Source organism: Varroa jacobsoni, unplaced genomic scaffold (assembly GCF_002532875.2).
Source record: "Varroa jacobsoni isolate VJ856 unplaced genomic scaffold, vjacob_1.0 scaffold_924, whole genome shotgun sequence".
NCBI lineage: Eukaryota > Metazoa > Arthropoda > Arachnida > Mesostigmata > Varroidae > Varroa > Varroa jacobsoni.
In genome coordinates this window covers 212459-239050 of record NW_019213826.1, presented here as the reverse complement: position 1 = coordinate 239050, position 26592 = coordinate 212459, and the positions used below count along the sequence as shown (strand labels likewise).

Here is a 26592-nt window from a genome sequence, read left to right as displayed (position 1 = left end):
TCACATTACCCTCATTGGTAACATTGGATGAGGTAAATGTAAACACATTGTGTGTGTCTACGGTTCGACTGTACCAAATAAATGTAGCACATTATGCATTAAGTTAGATTTGAGATGCAACTACATAGACGTGGTACGGGCGGGAGTATCGTGCCTCATCTATAGCTATGAACAGCGGTGGTGAACACTGAACGGTTTTTGCCTTAGAGGCAAGTGGAATTTGTAAAATCGTGTTTGAAGTCAGTATCACTAAAATGCCATTCAGTACACAACTGTTAAAACCTATCGACTAACAAGCGTACGCCTAACTTGAAAAGGCTAGAATCGCTTCCATGAAAGGAAAAATGAAAAAACGGAAATAGCATCAAGTTTTCTGGAACTTTTTATTGTATATTTCTAAAATGGTATAGTATAACAGCGACTAGCACGGACCCGAGGAACAGTTGGTCTTGGGAAGGCGCATCGATGACGACTCTCCTTTAATACTGTCGCGGATTTAATTAAAAAATCGACTTCAAAAACGATCTTCGTTTCAAAAATTGCTTCGCGCAATCATAGGTACACAACGTATTCATCATAGATTTTCGTTGTTAGTTCAAAAAAATCGACCAACCTTTGATCTTGTGCTAGACTACCTATTTCAGCTTTCACATACGAAGACTGTTCGTTATGGGCTTTATAACCCGCCGTAATCCCATAAACTGTATAACAATTTTTTCTATACGTATAACAGGAGACAATAGTCGCACTTTATTTTCTAGCCGTTTTACTTCGTTTCGTGCATGATCAAATCCAAATTTAACAACTAAAGCGTTTGCCAAGTTATATATATATATATATATATATATATATATATATATATATATATATACAGTGAAGTTAATCTAAGAAATCATTTGTCAGCTCAATCGATCGTAACCCATTTGGCTGAGGCCGAAGCGAAAATTCTACATGCCAAAAACAGATAACAGTTGGCAAAACCACAAAAAGTCCGAGAAAGGCCGGCGTCCAGTGTTGACATACCGGCCGCGCGGAAAGCCGAAGCCGTTGAATAATTTAGCGTCACATCTCTGTTAGCGATCGGCCTAGTGGGTCGTTATAATATTATCAACATTGTATAAGGTATCATAGGTTATGAAAATCGCTTCGTTTGTTTATCAGTTTAATTTAATTTCAAAAGAAAATATCCCACCGTTCCTACGAAATTCACCCTTGTTCAGATTAGTCTCGGACAAAAAATTATAAACTTTTTTTTTTCTTGTTTCTGTTTTGTGTGGTTTTTCTTACGAATTCTTTCTTAAGTCATAAGCGTAAGATTAAGCGGATAGCAGCAATTGGTTAATTTGAAGGAAATTAAAAAGACGTAGGTAGGGTTAGAAGATGGTCGTTAGCTTTGAGAAAATGTCAACCAATTATAACGTATATAATAAAATATTTCATAGAAATATCGTCACTATCAACTGCTCAAGGTTCTGTTTAAATTTAAGCTAAGACTATGAGACAAAATAATTAATAACTCATCATTTTAATAGAACTGCAAGACAAGTTGAACATCTCAAAAATCAACCAAGCCAAATGCCTCGAACAAGCCTATTACCCATACGAGATCTATTCAATATTAATCAACTATTGATAAACCCACTGCTCATTGAGACCCGGATTTCCGTGTCATCGCTCCCTCCAACGAGTCCTTCACCCTCGTGGGTCGGTGACGTGTCATCTCATTGAAATCTCGGTCCAGCCACTATATAAGCTGTGGTAGTGTCACGTATTCGTGATTGATGTTGACTAATGACGAGTCTCTTCCTCTTTATAAAGTGACAAGCTTCGGTTGGGTCCTCATGATTGTCAACTTGATCGGCGTTTGTGTCATTTCTGTTCGCCAGTATTTGCTCCCACTCTTTAAGTTTAGCGGTCTGCTCTTTCTTGCGGTCCTTTGTTGCTGCGCGGCTTTTATCGTTGTGTTAGTGGTTATTGATAGTGCCATCGTTATTGCTGTGACTCGGGGGTGCCGTTACCCCCTTAACGGTTCGCGTGATTATATTTTGAATTGGCCAGTCTTGGCCGTACATCTTCCGAGTACTGCCCACCTTTGCCATTAAGTAGTCGAAATTGCGTTGATGCCGATTTTGATCGTTGCCTGTTAGCCGTGAACAATTCTTAGCAACAGTAACAACAGACCATCAGCTCGACGTACGAGCAAAACAACAACGAAAAACGCTACGACACTGGACGCACTGGAAGCAACGCAGCAGGATAGGACGTTTGTTTTCAGTGGCAAAAAATTAGCCTATGACGACGATAAGAGTAGCGTCGTATTGACTTTCCAGTTTAAGGTACGAAATTTTTACTACAAACAATCTCCTCGTCGTAATAGTGATATCTAGTAATCTCTCGTTCGCTCTCTCACTCCGTATCATTGCTTAGAGTCATTTTGTACCTGCCATATTTGCAGGGCTTAACGGGAACAATCTGCGGTGCCAGCTGCACTAGATTAAAGTTCAAACAACTGACTTAGCTTGGCCCAGGTATTTGAAGCGAACGCGGTCCGATACTCCGTTGTTGTTGTTGTTGTTGTTGTGGTTGGTGTTTTTAAAAGCGGCCAATACCAATAATGTTAACTTGGATAATCAATTTTAGTTGAATTGTTCGATGGCGGAGATGTGTGGAAACATCGCCATGCAACGGCGCGATATTCTTGATTGACGCACGATTTGAGTCAGCTGATTGCATAAAGGAGTCCTGATCTTTTCGATGACAACGCCGAAGAACCTGAAAAGCGTTCGTTAGGGTGATCAGACGAACGTGCGTTAGCAGTTCATTCTGTGTTGGACCTGTACGCAGCTTCCTACCGTGTCCGCGTGAATAAGGGTAAAAATTCCGCGAAAATTTAAATACGCGCAAAACACACAGATAGAAAGTGAATTTAACTACACATACGGTTGTCTGTCTTTTACCACCGAGATACGATGTCGTTAGATGTACATGTAGTTTTAGAAAGCGTTATGTCACGCTATTCTAGATATGTTTTAGCATTTGACAGTTTTATAGACGTTGTTTTCTTAGTTACCTCACAACACAGACGTTACGAACATTTTATATATAAATGCTTTTTATGTCAGGCTATATCGTACGTGTACCAAAGCTGCACCTGTCAAGCTGAGCGAGAGTGTGGTAACAATGCAGTCGCCTATAACTCCTATACGGATGAAGTTTGAAGACCTCTGTGTTATGGCAACAGTTGAAAGAGTCGAGACTACGTTTTTGTATTCAACTATCCGAAATAAACCGATATATATTAGCTAGGTAAGGCATAGTTTTCGCTTGTGTAGAAAAACATTCTTGATGGAATTCGGATGAAGTACAAGGCCTTTGTTTCAGGTTTCCCTGATTACAAACGTGTACAAATAAGTGAAAATTTAAGTAAAATGTATATCAATAATAAATTCGCAAATGAAAGTCAATTTACAACGATTACAGCAGAGCGAAATTTATAAACCTATTGGCAGAGCTTGTGAGCTAAGAACTGCCCGGATCCGTATTCGTTTTCAGGGGTTTGAAGCCAGGTCGCACAGTTCCATAGGCCCAGCGATGCCCCACAGTGGGCTGAATGTGACAAAGATACTCGGAAATTCTTTTGAAATTTTTCGAAGTGATTATTACCACTTTGTTAGATTGCATCTCCATATGGGTGGTCCGATCTATGTATTTTAGCCATTGCTTTCTATGTTGTCTTTAACAATAATAATCAGACTGACCGCGGCGGAAAGTTCTATTGTTCAGTGTCTCATTCATACAGTTTCATTAGCGTTATTTGGCTTTTATGATGGACGGAAAACTGATCAGGCATAACTTCGTTGAACGTGATCCAATAGGTGCCCGATCAGACTCTTCTCGGCAACTAAAGAGCGAAAACGAATCCGACTCTGTCCTGAGCCGATTTCCACTTTACGCTAAGGTTGCAATAGGTACGAAATAAGGTTACATTCATTATGCTAATTTACGATAGTTTTTCATTTATCGGAAGAAAGCATTACACGATTGGAAAAATTAGCTTTGTTTCCCTAACATATATATATATATATATATATATATATATATATATATATGTGTGTGTCGCCACAGTCGCAAGTGTACTCACTACAAGATGATAATTTCGTTCATTTCCTTTTGTTACTTCAATCATAAACAATAATAATCAAACAACCAACGTAGCTGTACGTACCACGTGTCAGCTAGATCAAAACGTAGTTCTATAAACATTTGAGTGATGACGGTGTGTGATGGATCGCGCAGGTCTGTGGACCCAACAACAGTCTACGGAGGGAGACAGGATTTTTTTGGTCGCACCTCGCAGTAGATCCGACAACACGTGAATGACTTTAGGTCATAAGAAGTGTTATTGACGCATGCGCGACGGACGAAGTGTCAATAAATCAACGAATAGCCCGAGTGTTTCACACCGGGTCGCGGCTGCTGATAGCAATGATGGTGACGATGATGATCGTACGACGAGAATGAGCTATTAAATATAACTTTCGCTTTTTGCATCGTATAGATGCGTACGTGTAATTTATATACATATGTACACTTGCATGTACATCGGGAAGCTTGTTCAGTGAACAGATATTGTTGCCTTGAGGCTGCGACTGGACACTGCCAAGCTGTGGTCAGCCTCAGTTCTGCCTCTGCAGCCACCCATCTGGCTTCCAATTCAGCGGTGGTCCAACCCAGATGACATCAACTGCGTTAGTCGTCGCGTGTTATCGTTGTATGTTCGCCCTACATCCAGGCCACCACAGTCACTAACGTAAATGCTATGAGGTACCGAGGCAAACAGAGAAAGAATGAAAATCGAAAATATTGATTTGGTACTTTCGTTATCTCTTTTCGCTACTGCAGCCAACTTTTAATCCAGATCTTACCGTGGCTCCCGCACTTCGTCATATTTTCGATCGACGGCAGAGATTCGTTCTAGCATTATTACCGACCCCCACAGCTGATGCAAACGGCTGACGCTGAAACATGTCATCTTTGGCGACGATTTGCCCTACTAAGGTAATTATTATGGCATACCACATGGTATTTTCCCACCCAGCAACACGAGGTAACATGGTGCGCGAGCTTTCAGACTGTCAATTGGTCGTGGATCCAAAAAATTAAATAACTATGCTAACATGATCATTATCAGCCTCATCGGCTCGTTGAGATCCGATGATAACTTCTATTTGTAACCCTTAACAGTCATAGCACTGACGAGCATCATCATTACGGTGCTTCTGGATATGGCAATATGCTATGGGATTGTAAAATCGCGGGGCGCGACTTATAGATGATTTCTCAATGTCCACATCATGTCCGCGTTACCTATCTAATGGTCGAATTGCCAGAGAAGCTCAAAGAAAGAGAGACATAAAAATAATGATAATAATAGTAATTTTCAGTGTTGCTGATTATTGTAACGATGATAAGTGTAACTAGAAAACCAGACGAAGCCCCGACATGACTGTCGTGTACCCCAATAGACATTAGAGCTAGCAGGCAGATATCGGCCATATGGCCACACTGATTGACCGTAATGTAAACTACTGCATACTACCTTATTATAAGATTATACTTATAAGATAAACGCAGCGACAATCACGGCATCGATAGCAGCAAAAAGGTGTATGAAGGAAGATCATCTTTACTGTGAGCGATGCTGCAGTAGCGCCACCAGCACCACCACCACACCCAAAACTAACGGTATCCTGGCGTGTACCTAAAACAAATAGTTACCGCGTGCAGAGGCCAACGCTTACGGTAAGCGATTGACAGCCTGCTAGCGTTTGGTGCAACGAGATTGTCTTATCATTCGCAGCAATCGTACGTCCCGTGGAACGCTGTGTCGTTTGTTTCGTCTCCTTGAATAGGGACTTTCCCTCTTCTGCTACGATGACGTCCTATATATTCGTTGTCATGCACCCTAATGCCTTCTGCAGCAGATCGCGTTCCTAATGACAGGTTCTCATGAATCGAAGCGAACACCAGAATGCACGCACCGCGCTGCAACGTTTCAGGCGTAAACAATTCTAGCACCGAGCCATCATTTCTCTGAAATATACCCCCAAAACTTATACGCGCTACACCGTTTTGCCTAAAATAATAGAATATAGCTGCGGCCTTAGCCTGGGCTCGTGTAGCCTGCAATGGCGTTTTGTTCACGTTAATTCGAGACGAATTGGTTTGTACATCAGGATGACGTCGTCCTAGTGAGAGGAAAGTTCTGACGCTGAATTCTCTTGATACCGGTCACTTCAACATTTTCGAATTTCGCGGTGGAGTTTTGCATCTGATTGCATTTTATGTTACGTTAATACCTTTCATCCAGCTCCTGTTAACAGTGAGATGACTGGGTTAGAAAAAAAAGCTTATTACAGAGGACGTAGATTCCTGGCCTATTGCAAGCCACGGCTGTCCTTATTGACGGTTTGGCCTCAGCCATATATTAAGGTACCCTGTACTTACGTGCAAGCTTTGCAAAGGCTATAAACTTCGGCGACGATGGCGTTTCACGAAGCCGTCAGATAAATCAGCCTCGGACGCAACCTGCAGCCTCTAGGTCTCTGCTCGATTGTCCATGTCTCGATTAGTTCGGAAACGGTAGCTTTAATGGCAATACGACTTTTTCCACGCTATTTATTAAATGTTCCATTGCGGACATGGGTCTTACGCCTTATCCGTTTCTAAGTAGTTTGTCAAATATATAACAATATATACATAATTTTTTTGAAAAAACCGATAATCTGGGGTTTTTTCAATTTTCAACTGTGCGCTTCAGCCATGATCGACGAATTCAGGCTCATGAAGCTGCAACAGATAATAATTTAACTACTACAAACTAGACACTATAAACTTTTGTAACGGTACGTCTCCTTTAGGGTGACGACGCACCAATTCGGTTGCTTCTGTTCGATAAAGTAACCGCCTGCGATTAACGCAGAAGGACAATTATTCATCACAGGCTACCGTTCGAGCCAAGAATGAATCAATGTTGTAACCTCTGAGTAAAAAGGAGCCAGCATTTCTACGTCTCTATTTTTGATCCTCGTTCAAGTCGGGCGGCATCCATTAGCTCATAATTGTTACCTTAATAATTGAGCTGAATAAGCATAGAATTTTTTTAGACATCAAGCCTAAGTGTTGACACTTATAAAACATGGATGGCTTCAAACACAGCTTCTAGCTTTTTGTTAATCAGCTTTGCAAGGGCATTTTCATATCGAGGATTTTCTTCCCGGGATGTTTCGAGCCAACGACTCACGGGGTTCCTGTTCGTGGAACCTTCACCGAATACAAGATTTTTATGGAAAAGTTTTTTCCGGCGCTGTCCGTTCAAAATGACACTTATACTCATAAGTCATTCTGAAAATGTGTCTAATTTTTTTTATGTCCTTTCCTTATTTTCTTGTCCTAAGAGTTCGAATTACAATATCAGAGTAAACCGGCTCAGATTTGAGATGGTATGAGCATAGAAACAACAGCATTACAAAATGTCGCATACTGAGAGAAATAGTATTATCTTGAGGTACGATGTTAATGCTCGTCACGGTTTATGCTGAACGATATAATATATATAATAATAAACAAATATTTTAAGCTTGGAGACACAAATATATGCCTAGATAAACCAGGACGCGAACACTCACTCATGCGTAAAAAAATTTTGCAAGTGAAGTAATACGAAGTTAAAAAAAAAAAATCAGCAAAACAGAACGTTCTGAAAGCGTGCACTATGAATGCTTTCTTATAATAGACAAAAGCTGATGAATCAAGAAAATATGTATTTTAGATAAGCTACATTTGATTTTTTACTAAAATAAGCACATAGCTGAACTTAGTTTTTCCTACTTACAATACCATAGAGGAGAGTGCAGGTACGATTTAAACTTCCAGGTTTTTGGATGTTTTCCGGCTTGCTCAAATTAACGGAGGTTGCTAGAGAGCGCATAGAAGTACGGCATGGAATGAAGAATAAATCTTCAATATAGAAAATCGTATGATGTGACCACACAAAGACATGGAACGACATACGCAATTCTCCAGGAAAGAACCATCCCAAAAAATTGCTTCAAAGAGGCAACGCGGATGATAACGTTGCTACCAACGGATAAACGCTTAGCACATCAATTCGATCTTCGTTGATTCTACGAACACACAGGTCAATCTCTCACTTCCTGAAAGTTCTTGCAGTATTCTGGAAAACATGCCCTGCCTTCATTGCTAGCAACAGACTTTACGTCGAACAACTTCTATCATTCCAAGAAAACGAAATTCTTCAACAGTCACCTAACCAAGAAGACAACGTTTGATACCCCAACCCTCGAGGCTCTTTGCTCTTTTGAGAGTTCGTTCAAACAACTGAAATGATCTTTAAAGATTTTTTAAACGTTTGATTTGCTCAGAGCACCTAAATATCTTGAGCGATAATATACAGCCCAAAGGCGTCGGTAACTATACTACGGAGGCAGCATTCGTATTCCGATCGATTTTTATTGCCGTTTTGGTAAGCTATCCGTATAACAATTAATATACAGTTCAAAATGTCGTACTTAAATGTCCAGCCCTTATTACGATGGTGAAGTGCATATATACATATAACCCACACACACATATATATATATAACTTGGCTCGTGGAATTTTCGATTCGGTAAAATACATAGTGAAAATTAAACACTGAATATTTTATTACCACATGAACGCACTGTCTGCCACTCTAAACTTACCATCGATTTTTTCGGATACAAAACCTGGGTCTACTTAACTTTGTCCTCTATACTGGCCACTGGTAAATGAACCGCCAAACACAATAACCATTTCCAGGAGTTTCGGAAAGATTAAATTCTATTTAACAAACAAACAACCCAATTCGTTCGACGAATAGAGGAACAGCACAGAGGAGTATATACCGATACTTGCAATCATAGCTCCTATCCCAAAAAGGGCAATTTTGCAAAATCCAATATCATTAGTTCAGGCACGTCAAATTTACTCGATAATATTTGAACGTAGAAGTTAATACTAGCTTTATGCTGCAAGAAACTATAGATTATTTAATAAAATCACTGCTTTTGCTGCTTTCAAAACTTCTACAAAGACTTTCTTCGATACGTGAAGTCGTGCCTGTCAAAAAATTGATTTTTTCAATACCCTTTGCTGAGATTAGGCATGTACGCCGTACAACATTTTCTGATAATGCCAATGCCTTCAGGGATTATAAATTTTACGTAGCCAATCGGGATGAATATCTATTTGTATGAGCCACTAACACGGCTGCTTGTCATCAAAAGAAACCTGTGCCCAGACTATTTTTAGCGTAACGGTTTATTCCGCCTGGTTAAAACGCGTTCCTGAAAACTCTCCAAATGATACAACGATTTCAGCTCAGTAAGAGCCTTTTGCCACTACAGCCGTTACCGGTCTAATTCTATCTCTAGTACGTTCTATCATTGATGCGGCTCTTCGAGTGCAACGAATATATGAGGCACATATGTAAGCGTGCGGGTAAGTGAGTTTCCGGAGGAACGGTTTCGCTGTGCAGGCCAGCTTTAGGCCGGTGCGACGGCACCGACAGTAGTCTCGACGTGCCTGCGATGTGTCTTTTGCAAACGATTAGTTGGTTGGTTGGCGAAAGAGGCAGCACGCATGGTCGTGAGTCCGTGAAGTTTTTGCTTCGTCTGCCATTTCTATAGTCTGGAAATTTTTTTCTTCTTCAACTCTTATATATCGAGTCAATCTGAGTAAAAGTCTATTCCGTTCTACTCGAGATCGACAAGGTTCTGTCGTCTATAGGTTTGTCGGTCTGTTGCCTGCCCGTACTCGTTGTTTCGGGGTCTGTTAACTCGTTAACCGTGGACATCGATCTGCTGTGACGACTCATGCAGCCGCCGTTGTCGCTGGCGCCGTTTAAAAATTTTATAAGTACGCGGCGGTCGGATGCAAGAACCATCTATCCAGTCAGCCACACAACGGCAAGTAGAATCGGCTGTAGATGCTCATTATAATTGCCCGGCAACGAGCCCACGGCTTCGCGAGGCCAATGTAAACACGGCCAGTACCGCCCGTGAAAGGCGATATGGTACAACGCAGCACGCAGGGGTAGAGAGGTCGGCCATGGCTTTGCTGCGACACGTACAATTGGCCAACAACGGCACCAACGACAGTAAACCGTCAGGCACAACAGTAAACAGCCGGGTGGACTCATACGGACCGTCCCTTCTGACGAGTCTGCATCGGCCATAATGATGCCAGCTAGCCTCTTACTTATTTTACATTTATACATGGCATGTAGATTCAGTTTCGAACGCGCGTTTTCTTATAAATTGTTGCCGATAGCGAAAATAGGAGTGCCGATTTTCTGCTGAGGCCGGCCCCTTCAACAACCAAAAAGCGGAAAACCAATATGCTGCCTTGAATGGCCTGCTGTTGTCAAGAAGGACAAACTGGCCAAGAATGAAAGACTGTATGAACCACAATACCGTCAGATTAGTGAGGGCGCTACTCATAAGCCATAACGTAGCTGAACAAGCTATTCAAACGAAGTTGAGTAGACAGAACAATATAGAAATAATACCTGAAGAACATTATTGAAGTAATGCAATCACGCATACTTTGAGCATTTTAAGTTTCACGTTTTTTAATCATTTGCTGGAGCTCGTCTTTTGTCCCATGTTCGGCATGGGTGTCTCTGCCTGAAGGCGGCGTAGCAGTCCACTCAATGTACGGAAGTAAGAAATGCCTGCAATCGAAAGCAAACTAGAAAGTAGCGAATGATATGAACAGCCAGAAGTTCTACGCTGAAAGCCTTGACCAAGGGATAAAGTCCACTGACCTTAGCAGACGTCGCATAAGCCTTATGTCTCATATGGTGTCGCGAGGATGCACTAGGGCATCGTTTTTTAGCGAAATTACTTGCAAGTCAGTTATCAAGCAGGGGAAGCTGTGAAATACAGGTCAGTTTGGCTTATCCTGCCCTTTTGCGTTGAGCGATTTCATCGACGTCAAAATGCTGCCAATATTAGATCAAACAAATGATAAAAAAAAATACTTCTAATAGAAACATCGGTAAAGAATTCTATCTAGAAGCCGAACACAAAGATTGAGCAATTTATTTCCAGGGCATTGATCTAAAGAGCAAATACATCCTTGTAAATGATCGATAGATAAAAAAGGGATCTAATAAGCACTTTGAATGAAAATAGTAAGGCTCTTTAACCAATAAACAACGACCGTTATGTAATTTTTTTTGTACTTATATAACTTCGTTTTTGTTTACACATACGTTAGATCAAACCATAAAAAGTCTTTTACCTGCTCAAGAACAATTCGATAATCTTTACATAAATCTCTAAGATATCTTGAAATAAGGTTACTAGTAGGATTTGCTACAGAGAGCATTACCTGGCTGCGCTTCCGTAGTCGACAACTGACAACCATTATTAGACCTCTTTGTTGGTTGAATGAAAGGCTTGGAATTGTTGCATTTTACTCATTTAATTAATTACAGTCTCATAGTGATTAGTCAGTCTGGTCCAGAGGAGCGCTTATCATCTCTTAACAGTGTCCGTAAACCATCACGCCTCTTATGGTGAAGCGAGAGCTTTATCAAAAATTGTTCAGATCTACTACGTTCTTCACCCTCATAAGAGCGTCTATGTTTCTATCATACCTGCTATCTACTTTGTTTATTATAGTTGAATAACTAACATCTAAAAGTAACTTTATCTTCTGTTGTCATTGCAGAATGTCGGGTGGTGGCGAAGGTACGCCTATGGCAAGGCCAGCTTTTATAGCCGTAGGTTCAGGCGGAGGCGGTGGGGTACCCGCTCGACCAAGCGGCGGTGTGGCATCACGCCGGGGCCCTTTCACGTTGGCTCATCTCTCGATTCCAGCTTTCAGCAGTTCCTTCGATCGACCTTGTCCAGAACTACCACCTGAGCGTCCGCTGCCTGAACTTTCAGGGCTGGGCGAACTTGACTTTACTCCTGTTTGCAACGGGCTACTATCGAAGTCGTATTCGTTTTCCGGTAAGCCGATCGAATGCTTAAACGGCCCACGGGGAAAATGTTAATATAGAATGTTTATTTATGCCATAAAATAAATATGGTATGCTTAGAAAGAATTGAAAATTTTACCTATAATATGACGAGACGGTGACCCGACAAAGTAGCATGTCTCTAGGTTAAAGGGAACAGTGGCGATTGCTAATGCGTTACATACTAGAAACAGGTAACTATTTTGTTATTATATAAAGAGATTCAAATTATCCTCTACAGCCTTATTACTGTATGCATACTAGTTTAAACAAAAGATTGACGAGGTTTGAGAAAAATTACAGAAGCATAATAATAGTCATAATTCGGGCATGTTAGTCTAATGATGACTTACAGCGGTTAGAATAGAACGACTTCCTGAATTTCCTGGTACTGTAAGTTGATTTAAGTAATTCAAGAATTCCAACAGTTTTCTTTATTAAAGTTTCAGAAAATTAACCGAACGGCTATCGGCTAATTCGAAATAAACAGTTCTCTCTACATACGATGCAAGGTAGTTCCTTTGTAGGTAGTTCTCTCATAGAACTGGTATTTTTTGCCTTCTTTAACGAGCTCCTATTAATAATACTTGACTGGCATAAAATTATTGACAAAGGTCCACATCACTAGAACTAAGTCAAGAGGCGTCTTTGTCTTCAATTTTGCTATTTAAGCTAACCAATCTAACCGCGATACGTCGCTCTTTAGCAATACGAAAATCTGCCTTCTTCCATTTTCACTTCATAGACCATATCCTAAACAATTGATATATTGATACTATTTGAAAGTGCCACCTTTCGCATTAGATTAACGCTTTACCACGAATCCTGTCCTCTATCAGACTTTCGCCCATTCAACCCCAATGTTCTGTGCTGTAAAACGCCGACGACAGTACTAATTGCACGCGTTCTATTTTTTCATTATCGAAATAGCAGCTGTAACTAACCGTTATTTTACCTCCATGCCTCGTCGATCGTCGCTCGGTCTGTGTTTGGCTTAGAAAAAAGTAATGATGAAATTCATCATTTTTATTATAGTCTTCTGCAAGCATGCTAGACGCTCTAGTTCCTCCAGTGTCATCGCTACTACCAGTACGAGAACGGTGCGTGAGCCGTGTTACGTCTGCGACGCAATATAAATAAGCACAATATTACTGCATAGATTTTATTATAACCTATGACCGATCGTCGAATGCTGATTAGATTCATGGGTGTGCCACTACATGAACTTTTTGCTGTTTTTATTCGTTTATTGCTTGCTTGCCTCCCCTGTCTCTATTTTGTCCTACAACGTTTGTTTTTGAACGGTACGGCGCGCCGCCGTACGCGGTGATGCCATGTCTCATGAGCCCCAATCGACCGACTGACAACTGACGCGGTAAGTCAAATACGATCGCTGCCGTTGCCGGTGATGTTGCCGGATCGCTTTCATATCGCGTACCGTTGCCGTCATTTACATCATTGATCGCTGCAGTGACGGTCAGGCATCGTCATTCGAAGTTCCTGTCATCAGAAGTGTTATTGAAAAAATAAAATAGAATCCCACTACAACAATAACAACAGCAGCAGCGAACTAACGATATGACCAAAGAGTCGGCAATACCGGGCGATATCGAACTATAAACGGAAGAATAAGAAAAGGGGGGAAATTCCAACAATCGAGAACTGACACGGACAACGCCGACTATTGTCTATGGCAGCTATTGAAGCTATTGATCGCCGCTGCGACGACCGCACTCACAGTTGCCGGTAACAGACAACTTGATAATGTCAGTGGCCACGGGCCCTACGTAGACAAAAACAGCACGATAACAAACGCCGTCGTTAACTGTATCAACAGAGGACGGTGAGTGGGGAGAAGCGTACAGACGAGCACATCATTTAAGAGTGCTAGAACTAATCTTACTAAGTACGATAAAGAATTATGAGCCCCATAGTTGCAGTAGCGATAAGTGGACTCTACGTGACCGGAAGACAATTCTTCTGGGAGGGTTCTTCATCCCTTTTCCCATTTGCAGCATTGACGCAACGTTCGCCAGACGATGCCCACAATTGTCAACCACATACGACAATACGCTTGCAATGCCGTGTGCTGTATATTAGTACTATCTATAGTTAAATTGAAAGGTGGCAATAGTACAATTCTATTATAAAATATTCCCTTATCACACATACCCCTTCTGTTGCATTTGTAGGCGGGTCCAAAGCTACAGATGGGTTAATGTATGCGCATAGGTAACTAACTATTGCATGTGTATGAACGCAGAAACATCTTTACAGAGGCATGCGTGTACAAATAAGCATACGCACGCGGGACGCACAGTCAGATAGAGATGAAAAAAGAAAAACGGTCGCCACCGAAGCCGAAGCATTAGACAGAGGAACAAGGACTTTGATTACCTCGTAAAACACTGTAGCATCGTTAGTTGCTTCGTGATGAGGAAAGTTTCGGACGACAGGAAAAGTAGGACACGTTGTTTCGGTCTTTTAGATTTACGTAAATGAAATAATAGATTAACGAGACCGATAAATGTGTTGTATTTCGTAATAGTAACACTCAGATTGGTACTTATTGAAGTGTTTGCATTAGAGGCACATCTAGAGCGGTGCCCTCTGTTGGCAATGATTTAAGGTTTGCTTTTTAAAATTACAACAAAATTTATTTATGAAAAAAAAAGCACTTATATGACTGTTGCGTTAGAGACCGAAAATAAGCCATATCGGTAAAATGTTTATTATATCTCCCATGTTTAGCTTCTTTAGTATATTAACTGTTTGATTACATCATGGTTTGTAAACTAACTATATTACCTTATTACTAACTGTATTAACTTATTTTACACAGTTCCAGTGCTACAGATAAAATAGATTTAGTAAGGGATAGATCCCAACCTTTAAAGCTTGCCCACTTTTCACTTATTCATGAAATTTCTTATACGTTTTTAGAAGGTAAGTCACATCACCATACCTCACAATGTTTTCACATTGAGAACTCACCTCAGTTTGACTTAACATGGTTTCAGTAAGGCCTAGTCAGTAGCTGTGAGGGGATGGAGCTGCTAACAAACCTGTATAAGATGAAAGCTTAAGCCTTGTTTTGCTCTATTTTTAAGGATTATTAGACCGTTAAATGATCAGATAGTTCGATCCGACTAAAACCCGCACGGCAAGCCTTCACAAGTGTATTTCGTATTATCAGATCAAAACAGATAATATACGTTTCGGAAGGAAAATGTTTTTGGATTTCCCAGTTGATTTCTATCGAACGATTGAAGCGAACGTTTCAACGTCCGCGATCATTAGCTAGGGCTACCCTTAACTTCGTTTAGACACACTTGACTCGATCGCTAAAGTTGATCCTAGCAAGTGTGTGCCTAAGCAAGCTAGTGGTTGGACGGATAAATGTATCAGTTGCGGATCAAAACGTAGTATAGTTTGGAACTAGCGGACATCAACAGTAAGGAAGAGATATGAATTAGCTCTTTCACATTAAATCGATACTAAGGTTTTACAACGACCCGAAGCGTTCCTCTTCCTCTCAACGTTAAATACGGCAAGGTTCCCTTTAGCATCTATAATCCTAATGATGGCCCGCCTATGTGGACACTGACCTATATCGTCGGATCAAATAAATTCAATTCTATTGAGCCTATAAAGAAGGGCTGACCAAGTGGCGAATTAGCTGAGGTGATTAGATACGATCAAGATTGGTACAGTTTCACGTTTCCTCTTGATTAACGTAAGGGTCACGTTGTTCTTGCTGATTAGAAAAGGCTGAGCCGTTCCCGCGTGAGGTTTTCGCTGGTTTGCCGGGTCCTCACTCACAGAATACGTGTGCTCAGACAGAAGATACCGCTCGAATTCCCCATTTGCGAAGTGCCCAACTCTGATTACTTATTTTAAGATGGAAAAGAAAGATCCCTAAGTTGTCTAGAATTTGCGCTTTCCTCCTTCCTTGCGCTGTTTTCCACCTGCACGAAATTTTACAGAAGTGAAATAACACACATGCCCAGATAGTTATTAGACCATTAAAACTCTGCCTAAAACTTTACTATTTTTACTGGCAGTCGTCAATGGTTCATCGCAAACATCGCAATTTCTAGTTAGACTCCCGTCCTGTTGTTAAAATCTCATGCTCTCGTTAACTTCTTAGTATTATTACTGTATATGGTTGATTATATTGATTGTCTTACTAGCGAAATTCTAAAGAGCACAAATTCGTAACAAGTTCTTCGTAAGTTGTCCTGCTAAAGTTCGGTTAATGTACAATACGAAAAGCTTCTGGAACTCCGCTTTTATCGGCTAACCAAAATGAACAATTAAAAGCACGACCTTTTTTTTTTTAACTTGCACCGCTTTATAGTAGTGTTCAACTATGGAGACCAACGCAAGCATCGTTTAACTCATCATCATCCGTTTGTTCTAATTAATAGATTTTGGATTAAGTGAACTTAGAGGGCTCATTTATTGATTACTCAAGAATTGTATATATTCCACTATGTTATTCGGTAGAGCCTAATTATACTCCATTATAATTCAATATTCACTAGAAACTGCGGGTGATATCGATTTTTTATGATAGACGTAGATCGCATATTAAATACAAGTGTTTCAACAAACAAAAATAAAGAATTGTCTTTAATTTTATCAAATATAATAAACCTTAATTTCTTATTGTATGAGACTCGTGACCCGGCACAGTTAAAGCGGTCGCCTGCGTCCTCTTCCTTTTTCATTGAGTCGTTCGCATTGTTTACTTATTGCCGACTTCGGATCTTCATCTGCTTCCTCATCACTATTATTTGACTTTTTCGATAATCATTTCATACGAGCGACGCAGGGACGGTGCGTCCCTAATAACATCTAACTGTGTAACTCAGTAAGCTTAGCTCAAATATGTGACCCCATGCGTTTGCCGATGCCCGTCATGTTATCTTCTATGAGTCCTATAATATGGCTATTACAACTATCATTATTATTATTTCAATATTAGACATTTCAATTAGGGATTACGCCAACGACGAGCATCTGTCAATACATAATGGGTACAAGAACAACAAACGACGTATGTCGGTATTTCTTTTTTATCTTTCTATCGATTATTATAGATAGCTTTCCGTTTTTTCCTCTCTAATGGTTGCTCTCTTAAATCGTTTCGCCATTCCCGTCTTCCCCTTGTTAATCGATAAGGGGTCCTCGAAACCCCATCCCACTTTCCGTGTTCATCTTCTTCACTGAAGTTGGTTTCAACTTTACCCATTTGACTCTCTGGGTCTGGACATTGACAACGCATTTGTTGGAGTGGCTAAGACGCTTACCACGGTCGTCCCCTTTTTCGCAGTGGCAATAACAGGCGTCTCTCTTATCTCCAACGTAATTTCGTCACCCTCTTTGACAATGACATCTGAACGAGCACAGGTGGCAAGCTTACGAATGGACGGTTCCCCTTTAATAAAATTCTTCCTGCTGTCTTATCCCCTAAGGTCACCTTAAAAATAAACTCAGGACTTGCTTGTTTGTCTTGCAATCGATCAGTAAGCGCGAGCGGTTTACGAGTGCCTTTGTCAGTACGTCTATCTGAAATATCCAGCAATAGTTGTTGCAACAGCGATAGCAGATTCAAGAACCATGCGGTGTGGTCATCTCATCGGTCAGTAGTTGTCTTCCAGTCTGCTTCATTTCCATCGCTGATCGTCACTGCAGTTAGTGCGTACCGCCAAATGCGCGAGAGCTGATAAGCTCTAGCAAATCGACGTATTAAACCATCACTGCGTAGTATGCGCCGCTTCTGTGTGATAAGTACGGAAAAAGCTGAAGAAAGATTCTTCTCAACGTTGCTGGTTTGTAAATGGAAAAAAAAAGCAAAGAAGCGAAGCAGGCCGAATCGATCTAAATACTATTGCTAAGTACCGAACGGTTGGTAAGTTTTGGCAGAGGGTGCTGGCGATACGGCTGTTGGGTCACCCCTAGCTCAGTTCAGACTGGTAAAATCGGCAACGCTGTAAATGTTGAGTCTGATACAACAGGGCCAATCATGGAACGCTGCGTTAAGGCTGTAACTGACAATTTGACTTGCAATGGCCCACACTGTGATGTCCGCTATGTGGTAAAAAAGGTAATGAGAGTTAGGGGAAAAATTGTCAGTTTGACTGAAAAACGTAAGAAGGGGCCACGAATCAGGAAAAAAATTAGATGGAGCCTGAACAGGCCAGCGAACGATTTGGGACAGTACAAGGTAAATGTGAAGAAAAAACAGCTGCACATGTTGAACCTGGTCTTTTGGGCCAAGGCCCAAATAAGGATCAACACATTAGCAGCGCTCATTAATTCTATAGTTTAACTTGCTAACGTTAGATGGTTATAATTTCAGGTCGTTTCGCCAGCGAAACGAGAATATCTGAAATAATCTGAGATCTACCACTAACCATTATTGTAGGTACGTAGCCGTCGAATTGTTCTATTATATATATATATAAGGAGATTTTCTATTAAAACTAACGAAAGGATTTATCTATGATCGCTTCTTCGTTTTAAGTATCGTCACGCGTTCGAATAATATCTTAAAATTTATACGTAGAAGTTATACAGCGTTAGCAAAGTTAGATGTATACAACATTGCACCTGTGAAGTCGGAACTTTTAAGATAATTTTTAATGTAAGCCGTAACTTGATTTTTGCCAACCACTCTCTTCTTAAACACTAGCTTCTGAAAGTATTAATGTTTTCTATGTAACAGGAAAAATAAAAGATATTATTGCTACTATATTTTGTGGTTTATTCATGTTTATTAATAACATTTGATGACAACATTTCCAAAGGAAAATCTGCCGACGACGAAAAGTTTTTAATCCTTAAAGACTCTCTCCGATACGAAGTGTCTTGAACAGTGGCAGCCATGATATTTACATTGCTTATGCAGGCGCTTCATGGCAGATTTAGCCTTCGGACATCACAAAACTTCAAGAGCGTATTGCAAAGTAACTGCAACTTTAGAATTACACGGCAGTGAAAGCATGCCTTATGGTCTATTATTTACATAATAATCCTTATTATGTACAGTAAATATATTCAGCGTGTGGGCGGGTCTATTCAACACTTATCTATATTTGATAGTGGTTTAATTTGGTCCCAATGGCTTCACTTTATCGTTATACGTATTGTGTGTACATGAAAGTTGGATAATTACGGATCATCAAACGGATAGAATCGTTCTCTATTTCCAATTTACTTCTAATATATTGGCTGTCTACCTTGGCATATTTAGACAATCCAACCATTTAGGTTACAAGTTGATTCCGGAAAATTGCTTGGCGTATATTCGAACTGAAGGCGCCAGACTGATAGGCGTCTACGTCAACCCAGCTTTAGGATCAATTAGGTGGTAAACAAGGCACCCTTTTCCAAAATTAATTTCACTATACTCTCTCCAATTTGCCTACTGGTTTGTAACGTATTATCCCTTTTCCCTTCAGCCGCCGCCGCTGCTGCCACTGTTGATGAGCTCCTGCCGAGAGTCGCCGAGGTATCAATTTTTCATTTGCTACGCCAATTGCCAAGTGTGTTTCTTTAATAGGGAACTGCAGCGTGCTTAGAGCTTCATCCACTCGTGTTTTTTTTCCATTTTAGTCCGCGCTAAAAACCAGATGTCCCTCTACTTCCTTTCCTTTCTATTTCTATTGTCGCTCTTGTTTTCGTCTTCGACTTTACGAAATGATCAATCTACAACAATCAACTAGTTCCGTCAATGGCTTGAAGCAATGCGGCATTGTTTCTTCACGTACACAGAGCACCACTATGAATGGCTCAAACGGTCCTTTCCTAACATACAATAGTTGTCATCGTCAGGCTCTATTGGGATAGTACTACACCTGATTTTTCTGAGACTTTTCGATGTGTGCGGTCTACGTTAGTTAGGTTAATTTGGTGGCTGTTTGAGACTTTTCTTTCTACCCTTACCATGTTGTTAACGTACGTGCAAAATACAAGTAGCTATTGCCATGGTCGTAGTTTCAGCGGACCAGAGCGGTCTTAACATTATCATCGACATTACTTACATGGGAACATACAATAATACCCTTTTGTGAAACGCTTTTTTCTTTTCTTTTTGTAAATTTGAACTGCCCTAACTGACACTTGTTCAGCCCGTCATAGGCAATGCGCTATGGAATAGAGATAGATACATAAACCCCTCCCATCCGTCATATCTTTGTGAAGCAGGGTGCGTTATATTGAAGTAACAAGTGGCAAGTTAGACGTCGATGCTAGACCTGAGCCAGAGCGAGCAGAATGTCTTCTGCCTAAATTTGTGTGTATCTGTATTATACAAGATTGGCAGGAATTAGTTGTTGAATGTAATGTTCATAGAACAATGTCCAGATTCTCTTGAATCGAGACAAAGTTTTAACACTATAGCTGGTCGCTTCCAAACGTTCGAAGAAAAGCTTTGATTCTGAGCGTACCCTGGGCGAGAAGATCAAACTAACACGATTCATAAACACCACCTAGGAAAGCCAGTACGTTATCCATTTAAATTTGGGCACCATATAATTAGTAAAATAAGCTTTGAGTCCAGAAAAACAATTATCATATGGGGGGCACGTAATAGCTTAGTTCGCCGAGTTCATCTACACTAGCTTTAATCTCATATGGGCTTAATCCAAATAAAGTTATATAGAGTCCAATATACTACAGCAAGTGGAATAGCTGAGCTTCGAGATCAGGCACAACTGATCAATATATGGCCTTACTTCACTACATCTCTAGAATAAATTCCACCATTATCTCCATTCATATGACTTATTGCCATACCGAGTTACCGTTAAGGGTTTATAACGATTATTATTTACATAAATAACTTAACTAATATACATGTATAATATAATTATGTTGTACTTTATATTGGTACACATAGGGTAACTGTATTCATGTTTTATCTAGATAATGTCATATAGATTAATAAATCCGCAGTAAAGAATAAATATTTGTTTAAGTGTTCTTTTGTAAAGGTGTTCCATGTCCTATTTTCCGATCCGCAGCAATTCAACCACTGCTATCTCACCCACCCTTAGTACCTTTCCAGTACAGTCTCATAAATAACTATAATTATACCGTTTACTCTTACATCCTGTCATTAAAGAGGTTGGCAACTCAACGAACTGGACACTTTGTTTTCCCCCCGTATGTGGGGAGGAAACGCTGTAGCACGAGATAATCAGTTATCCGTCGGTTTCAAGGCACGATGAGTGAAACACACTTTACGGCCGCGCGAGACACGCCCGGTGGCATCACCGCCCTGTGGGAGTCCTCTTTAAATTCTATTGCCACTGGATAGACCCGTCGCACAGCACGAGGTCGTTTTGTACGGTGTGTACATTTTGGCTTGCCCTTGCTGTTGGCGAGGAAGGACGAAGATACCGCCTGTCAGCGGGAGACGGCAACGGCGGCGTACGAGCCGATAGAAGAGTGTCCACTGGCGACGGAAGCGTGACAAACACGCAGAACATACAAACAGATGTAGACATTATCCACGGCTGACGCTGTGCATGGGGACTGCGAACCATAGAAGAGTTTGGCTTTCGAGACTGACTGGATTCTGCCAGCACTATCGGGGTTAGCCGGCTGCTCTACTGCTAGCACAGGGCTCGCCAATAGAACTTGAAACAAACTAAAGCCGATGTGCCGGTTTCACTAGATAAGACTGGACGAACGATTGCACCGTACGTTCCAGTAACGCCTGCTTACTGTTGATGCCTGGATTGCGGAGTTTTTACAGCTTTAGCTTTTTTCCATGTGACTGTCCGTGTGCTATCACGTACGTTGTTGAGCCATACTACTGATGCGGAACAGCACGGAGAGAGATAAGTCGTCCCCGATATCCATTCGTTTCCTGACGGTGCGGCTGTGCCACTAAAAATCATTTACAAAAAAAGAAGTATTCAATCGGAAGTGGCCATTTGACCACTATTTGTTTAACTACTGGCTCTGTTATTATCGAGCCGGCGCTGCTGGTTATTGACGCTATTATTCTGTCCTCGCAGCTAGTTGGCGCTATGAATAAACAATTGCCCCTCGAAATTATTACGTAGTGTACGCAACGAAATTTGTATCAATATAGGGCAAATCCAAGAAGACAACGCAGATTCGATTAGCGAAAGAGATCAATGATTGGCTTGGCGTCCGAAGTAAAATGGGTACACCTTGAATTTTTTTTTAGGAGACGGATTCGGTGCATTGACATATACCTATGGCGCCCAGCGTAATATCGGACTGAACCCCGATGGTCCTCTGCAAGGACCAATAAGATACATTCACGATCGGTACTACAGCACAAGTTAATAGTTTGTTTGACAACCGAAAGTAGGCGACGGCGATACATCCACTGGGATACCATCAGTGAGCCTGGCCTTGCAATTGGTACGACGAAATGTCAATAAACCGAGCGCGCAATGCTCCGTTTATTGACATTGTTCAGTTACTCTGTCTTATCGTCGTTTGCCAATACTTGTTGGTTTTGCACCATAACTAAAGGCTACTAAGACAGCGGCAACGCCAGCCAGTCCTATGTACGAACTTGCCCTATGCAAAAACGATGCTAACAGATCCGCGCTACGTACCGTGCCCGCATAGGTACTCGCTTGTAAGAGTAGCGAGGCAGCAAAAGCTGCGAACTTCAAAGCGAAGTTATCTCTTGCGGAAGCACCAAACAGCAGGCAAATATCAGGTGGTACTTAAAGTAGCACAAATTTCTGTGTACTCCTTGTACTCAATGTAAATCTACATTAAAGCGCCTTGTTGTTCAGCTACCCCTTCTCAAGTAGACCACGTCACTTTTTTTTTCATCATTACCGCAGTGCAATGGAGACAGAATGGTAAGTTAACGACAAACGGCTTAGGTACGATTGAATCAATGGGCAAACCGTTTTAGTACTGCTGTGACGTACGCAATAAAAGTCGGGGCAACACTCGTTTTCTAGCAGGGCTTACTGGAAAAATTATAACCAGATGAACGGTGAATATACAGCAAAGAGAGATGCCGAGAACAAATGCAAATAAGAGAAATAAGAAATGACAAATAGCAGATGCCAGTTGTTAAACTGATTGATTCGGGATAGCTGTCACCCCCTGCGAGGAGGCACGATGACGTCTGCGATAAAAGACAAGTAGATGACAATATAACCAAGAAAATGCCGCAAAGCAATCCTATGTTTCTGGAAAATTACGAGGGGGTCGCGATGTGACAGTAGGTGAATACGGCGACAACGTTATCTGGACATTATCTATTAGCAACTCCTGATGAAACGGCATCGTCAATCACGAGATCAGTTACCATAAAGTTAACAATAGTAATAATCATCATCGCCATGTGCGCCGCGGTCAGTGGCGATATATTTACGTTCCTGTTATTGAATGTCTTGGCGCCACGTGCTACGGCAGCTTGGCATTCTACTTGAGGTTGTCTACGAACGATAGCGACATTCGACGTTAAAGCTTCATCCTTGATTTCTTACTTACCCGTTACCTATTTCTTCGTTACCTGTCATGTCTTTCAAAACGAACTTGAATCTGTCCTATCAACTAGTGCTGCTAGCACCAGTAGTAGTGCTGTGCAGGCAAATCGTTTCGCTGGAGGCATGAGCGATTCGCAAGTAAGAATATGAGAGTATATGTGGGGCCTCTACAAAGTGTCCCCGATGGGGTAAACGAAAATTGTACAAATAAAACAGGGAGCCCTCATATCCGATGTCGTGATTGCCCGGAGATGCGTATGTTCGTTAGATGGAGTCGAGTCCGTAAGCGTCGGGCGCTGCTCTTAGCAAAGTGCTATTGTGGTTATCTGTAGAATGTTTCGCTATGTCGGCCTCAAGTAACGTCACTGACTCACTAACTTATTGAACGACGTAGAGTATTGACGGCGATGCTAATGGTGATCATCAAGATGGTGGTGATGTTGGCGTCGGTGACACAGTGAACTGAAGAACCTAAGTCAAGTGACTGGGAAGGCAGACGATGTGCAGCCAAACCGGAAAACAGCCAGATACGACATAGCTATGCCCCTGTGTTTGTGTTCATTACAGTTGTGTGTCGTTTCCGGTCCATTCGCGAGGAGCCGCTGGCGACAGTATAACTCGATCAGTCTACGTCTCTCTGCTCGTCTTTATATGATCCGTGTCTCGAGCGATCTCCCGCAGCTGGTCTCACCGTCTGCTTCAATAATAAAATAGTGATAGATTCGTCAGAAACGACAGACAGTTCGCTTGCGTCCGAGACATCGTCTTTATTTTCGTCGACGGCGGCGACGACGAAGCCGCTATGGTGTTCCCGCTTCCCGCCCCGAGCCATACGATGACGCCATTGAGAGCACATTTGTATAATAGATACGTCGCCCGCGCTGCTGGTGACGCTGCTGTCACTCGAGTCAATCAAAGCAATCGACAGATCAGTTCGCCGCCAGCTCCGGCAATTTCGCTTGCACAGACAAACCGGCAGACGACACCAGCAGATGGTGTCACTTTTGTCTGCTAGTGTTGCCGCCCCTGAGTCGGCTGCTGATTTTAGCTGCTACTGTTGAACTTATCGCAGTGCCAATTGGGGATCATTGCAATCACCGCGTTGGCAGCAGCCAGCGGGCCCTTGTCCTTACGTGATAACTATCATGTCACCACGGTATTGTATATTAGAATCAAATGATGAAAATATCTTAAGACGTCCCCAGCAGCGAAGAACCGGATGAAGCCATCACTGACTGTGTATAAAACCGAGAGAGAGAGCTTATGTATCTGTGTGTGTGTGAGGGAGAGAGTAGGCGAAGTAAATAAATAATAGTAGATAGGAAGACAGGCGGGGGGGTCGCATGCGAGCGACACCAATAAAGACAATTCTCGGCGACAGTTGTGGCAAGCAAGGAGCTGTTGATGCTGTGAAACTGACGGGTCAACGCGGCACAGAGCCAGTGACAAGAAAAAGGCGGCCGGTCACAGTCGGTTAATGCTTTCAAACCCATTAATCCAATGGAACTATATTATAGTATTGACGGCACTGATGAGGACAATAGCAGAAGCAGTTCTTCGTAGTTCTGAGCAAATTGTCAACCTTTGGCCAGGTTAAATAGGACTGCTACAATCTCCGGATAGATCACCACAACGTAACCAATGCTGTGCAGATTTTACTAAGTGTTCATTGTAATCAGTTCGTACTAACGGTAATATCCCTGCAACCGAAGCTGTTATTGGGGTGAGATCTACGAATAATAAAATTGATATTACGGGGAAAAAAGGTATTAAAGTCGATTTATTCTTCTTAATTTTACCGCCAAACGTAGAGGATCAAGTGGTGTAACATCTTAACGTAATCGCACTACCAGGTCAAAAAAAGTGTTGTCGGAATGTCTGATCAAAAAAAACGGTACGGAAGACTATCATCGACTATCAAGAAGACCTGGGTATTTTGCAACGCTTACTGCTACATAAAGACATATATAATATTCATTGACTCGTCGTTATACAGAAACACGCTAACAAGCTAGCTCTTGTTTTGCTGGCTAAATTTATTTGTAAATTAGCAAGCAGGATACGAGCGGGTAAAATTCTACTTTGTATCTGTTTACGGGGGCCGCTGGGCAGATGATGAGTGAAAATTACTCGTTCGAGGCAATAATAGCGGTAAGCATGTCATACAGCCGTAGTTATACCGGTAGTAATTAAACGGATATCGTTGGATTAACTAGCTTCAGTGAAAAATCATATTAAAATAAGGTGCTGAATTAATCGCATTGTGACTGATCAGCCTCTCAAGCGATTCGATAGATCCGTAAATGAAATCCACGTAATCCTTTTACATACGCCTATTCCTAGAGCGTTTACCTTTACTGTTTGTGCAGAACTACGCATAACATGACAGCTAAAGTTGTCCAACCTGGTCGTGAAGATTACTATAGCCGCTAGAAATTACCATCATTGTCCCGGTCCCTCAGAAACATGACTTGCCACTTTTCCTTTTCTAACTAGCCTTCGGAGCCATACCAATTCACAGTGCACCGAACGAAGAAGGTATGCCGCTCGTTACCAAACTATTCAGCTGACCACAAGCTCTGATCGTAGCCTTGTGCCCTGTGAATTCTGCCATTGATGTTCATTTTTTTAATGCACCTTCTTCAAAATGACTTCCGCTACTTTGTTCGTCTCCGATCCAGACACTGGCAAAGCCACCCGCACGAGTTAAATGGACCCAAGTCGCGCGAGATGTAACGCAGTAGCTCGGTTCAGTTGTGGCTGTAGCTGCTGTCGCCAACGTCGACAGGTTCCGTGATTGTCGAACGTCCACTCCTATGATTACGAGACGGGTTGCGCGCAAATGCCTTCCCTAGTCGGTTTTTCCTCGTGAGATGGACGCAGCTTCATGCGTGTACGTGCAGGCATACGATGTCTAAATCGAAGCAGAACCTCACACTTCCTCAAATTCGTAGGTTGGCGAAGAGACTATGCAGTGGATAAATTAGTTTCGTATCTGAAGCCGTTCGTCTGGT

General features: G+C 41.6%; 1 protein-coding gene across 3 annotated transcripts in view; it reads left to right on the top strand.

The window, feature by feature from the left end:
• Window positions 1–26592, top strand: part of LOC111265034 (uncharacterized) — a 69244-nt gene that overhangs the window by 9196 nt on the left and 33456 nt on the right. For 2 of the 3 annotated variants that reach the window (XM_022841369.2, XM_022841367.2), the window contains exon 2: window positions 11783–12066. In XM_022841369.2, the coding sequence (XP_022697104.1) occupies window positions 11784–12066 (283 nt within the window). In that variant the 5' untranslated portion in view covers window position 11783. Of the gene's footprint in view, window positions 1–1459; window positions 2337–2640; window positions 2872–11782; window positions 12067–26592 lie in introns of those variants that run through there. The other variant, XM_022841370.2, reaches the window with a different exon arrangement.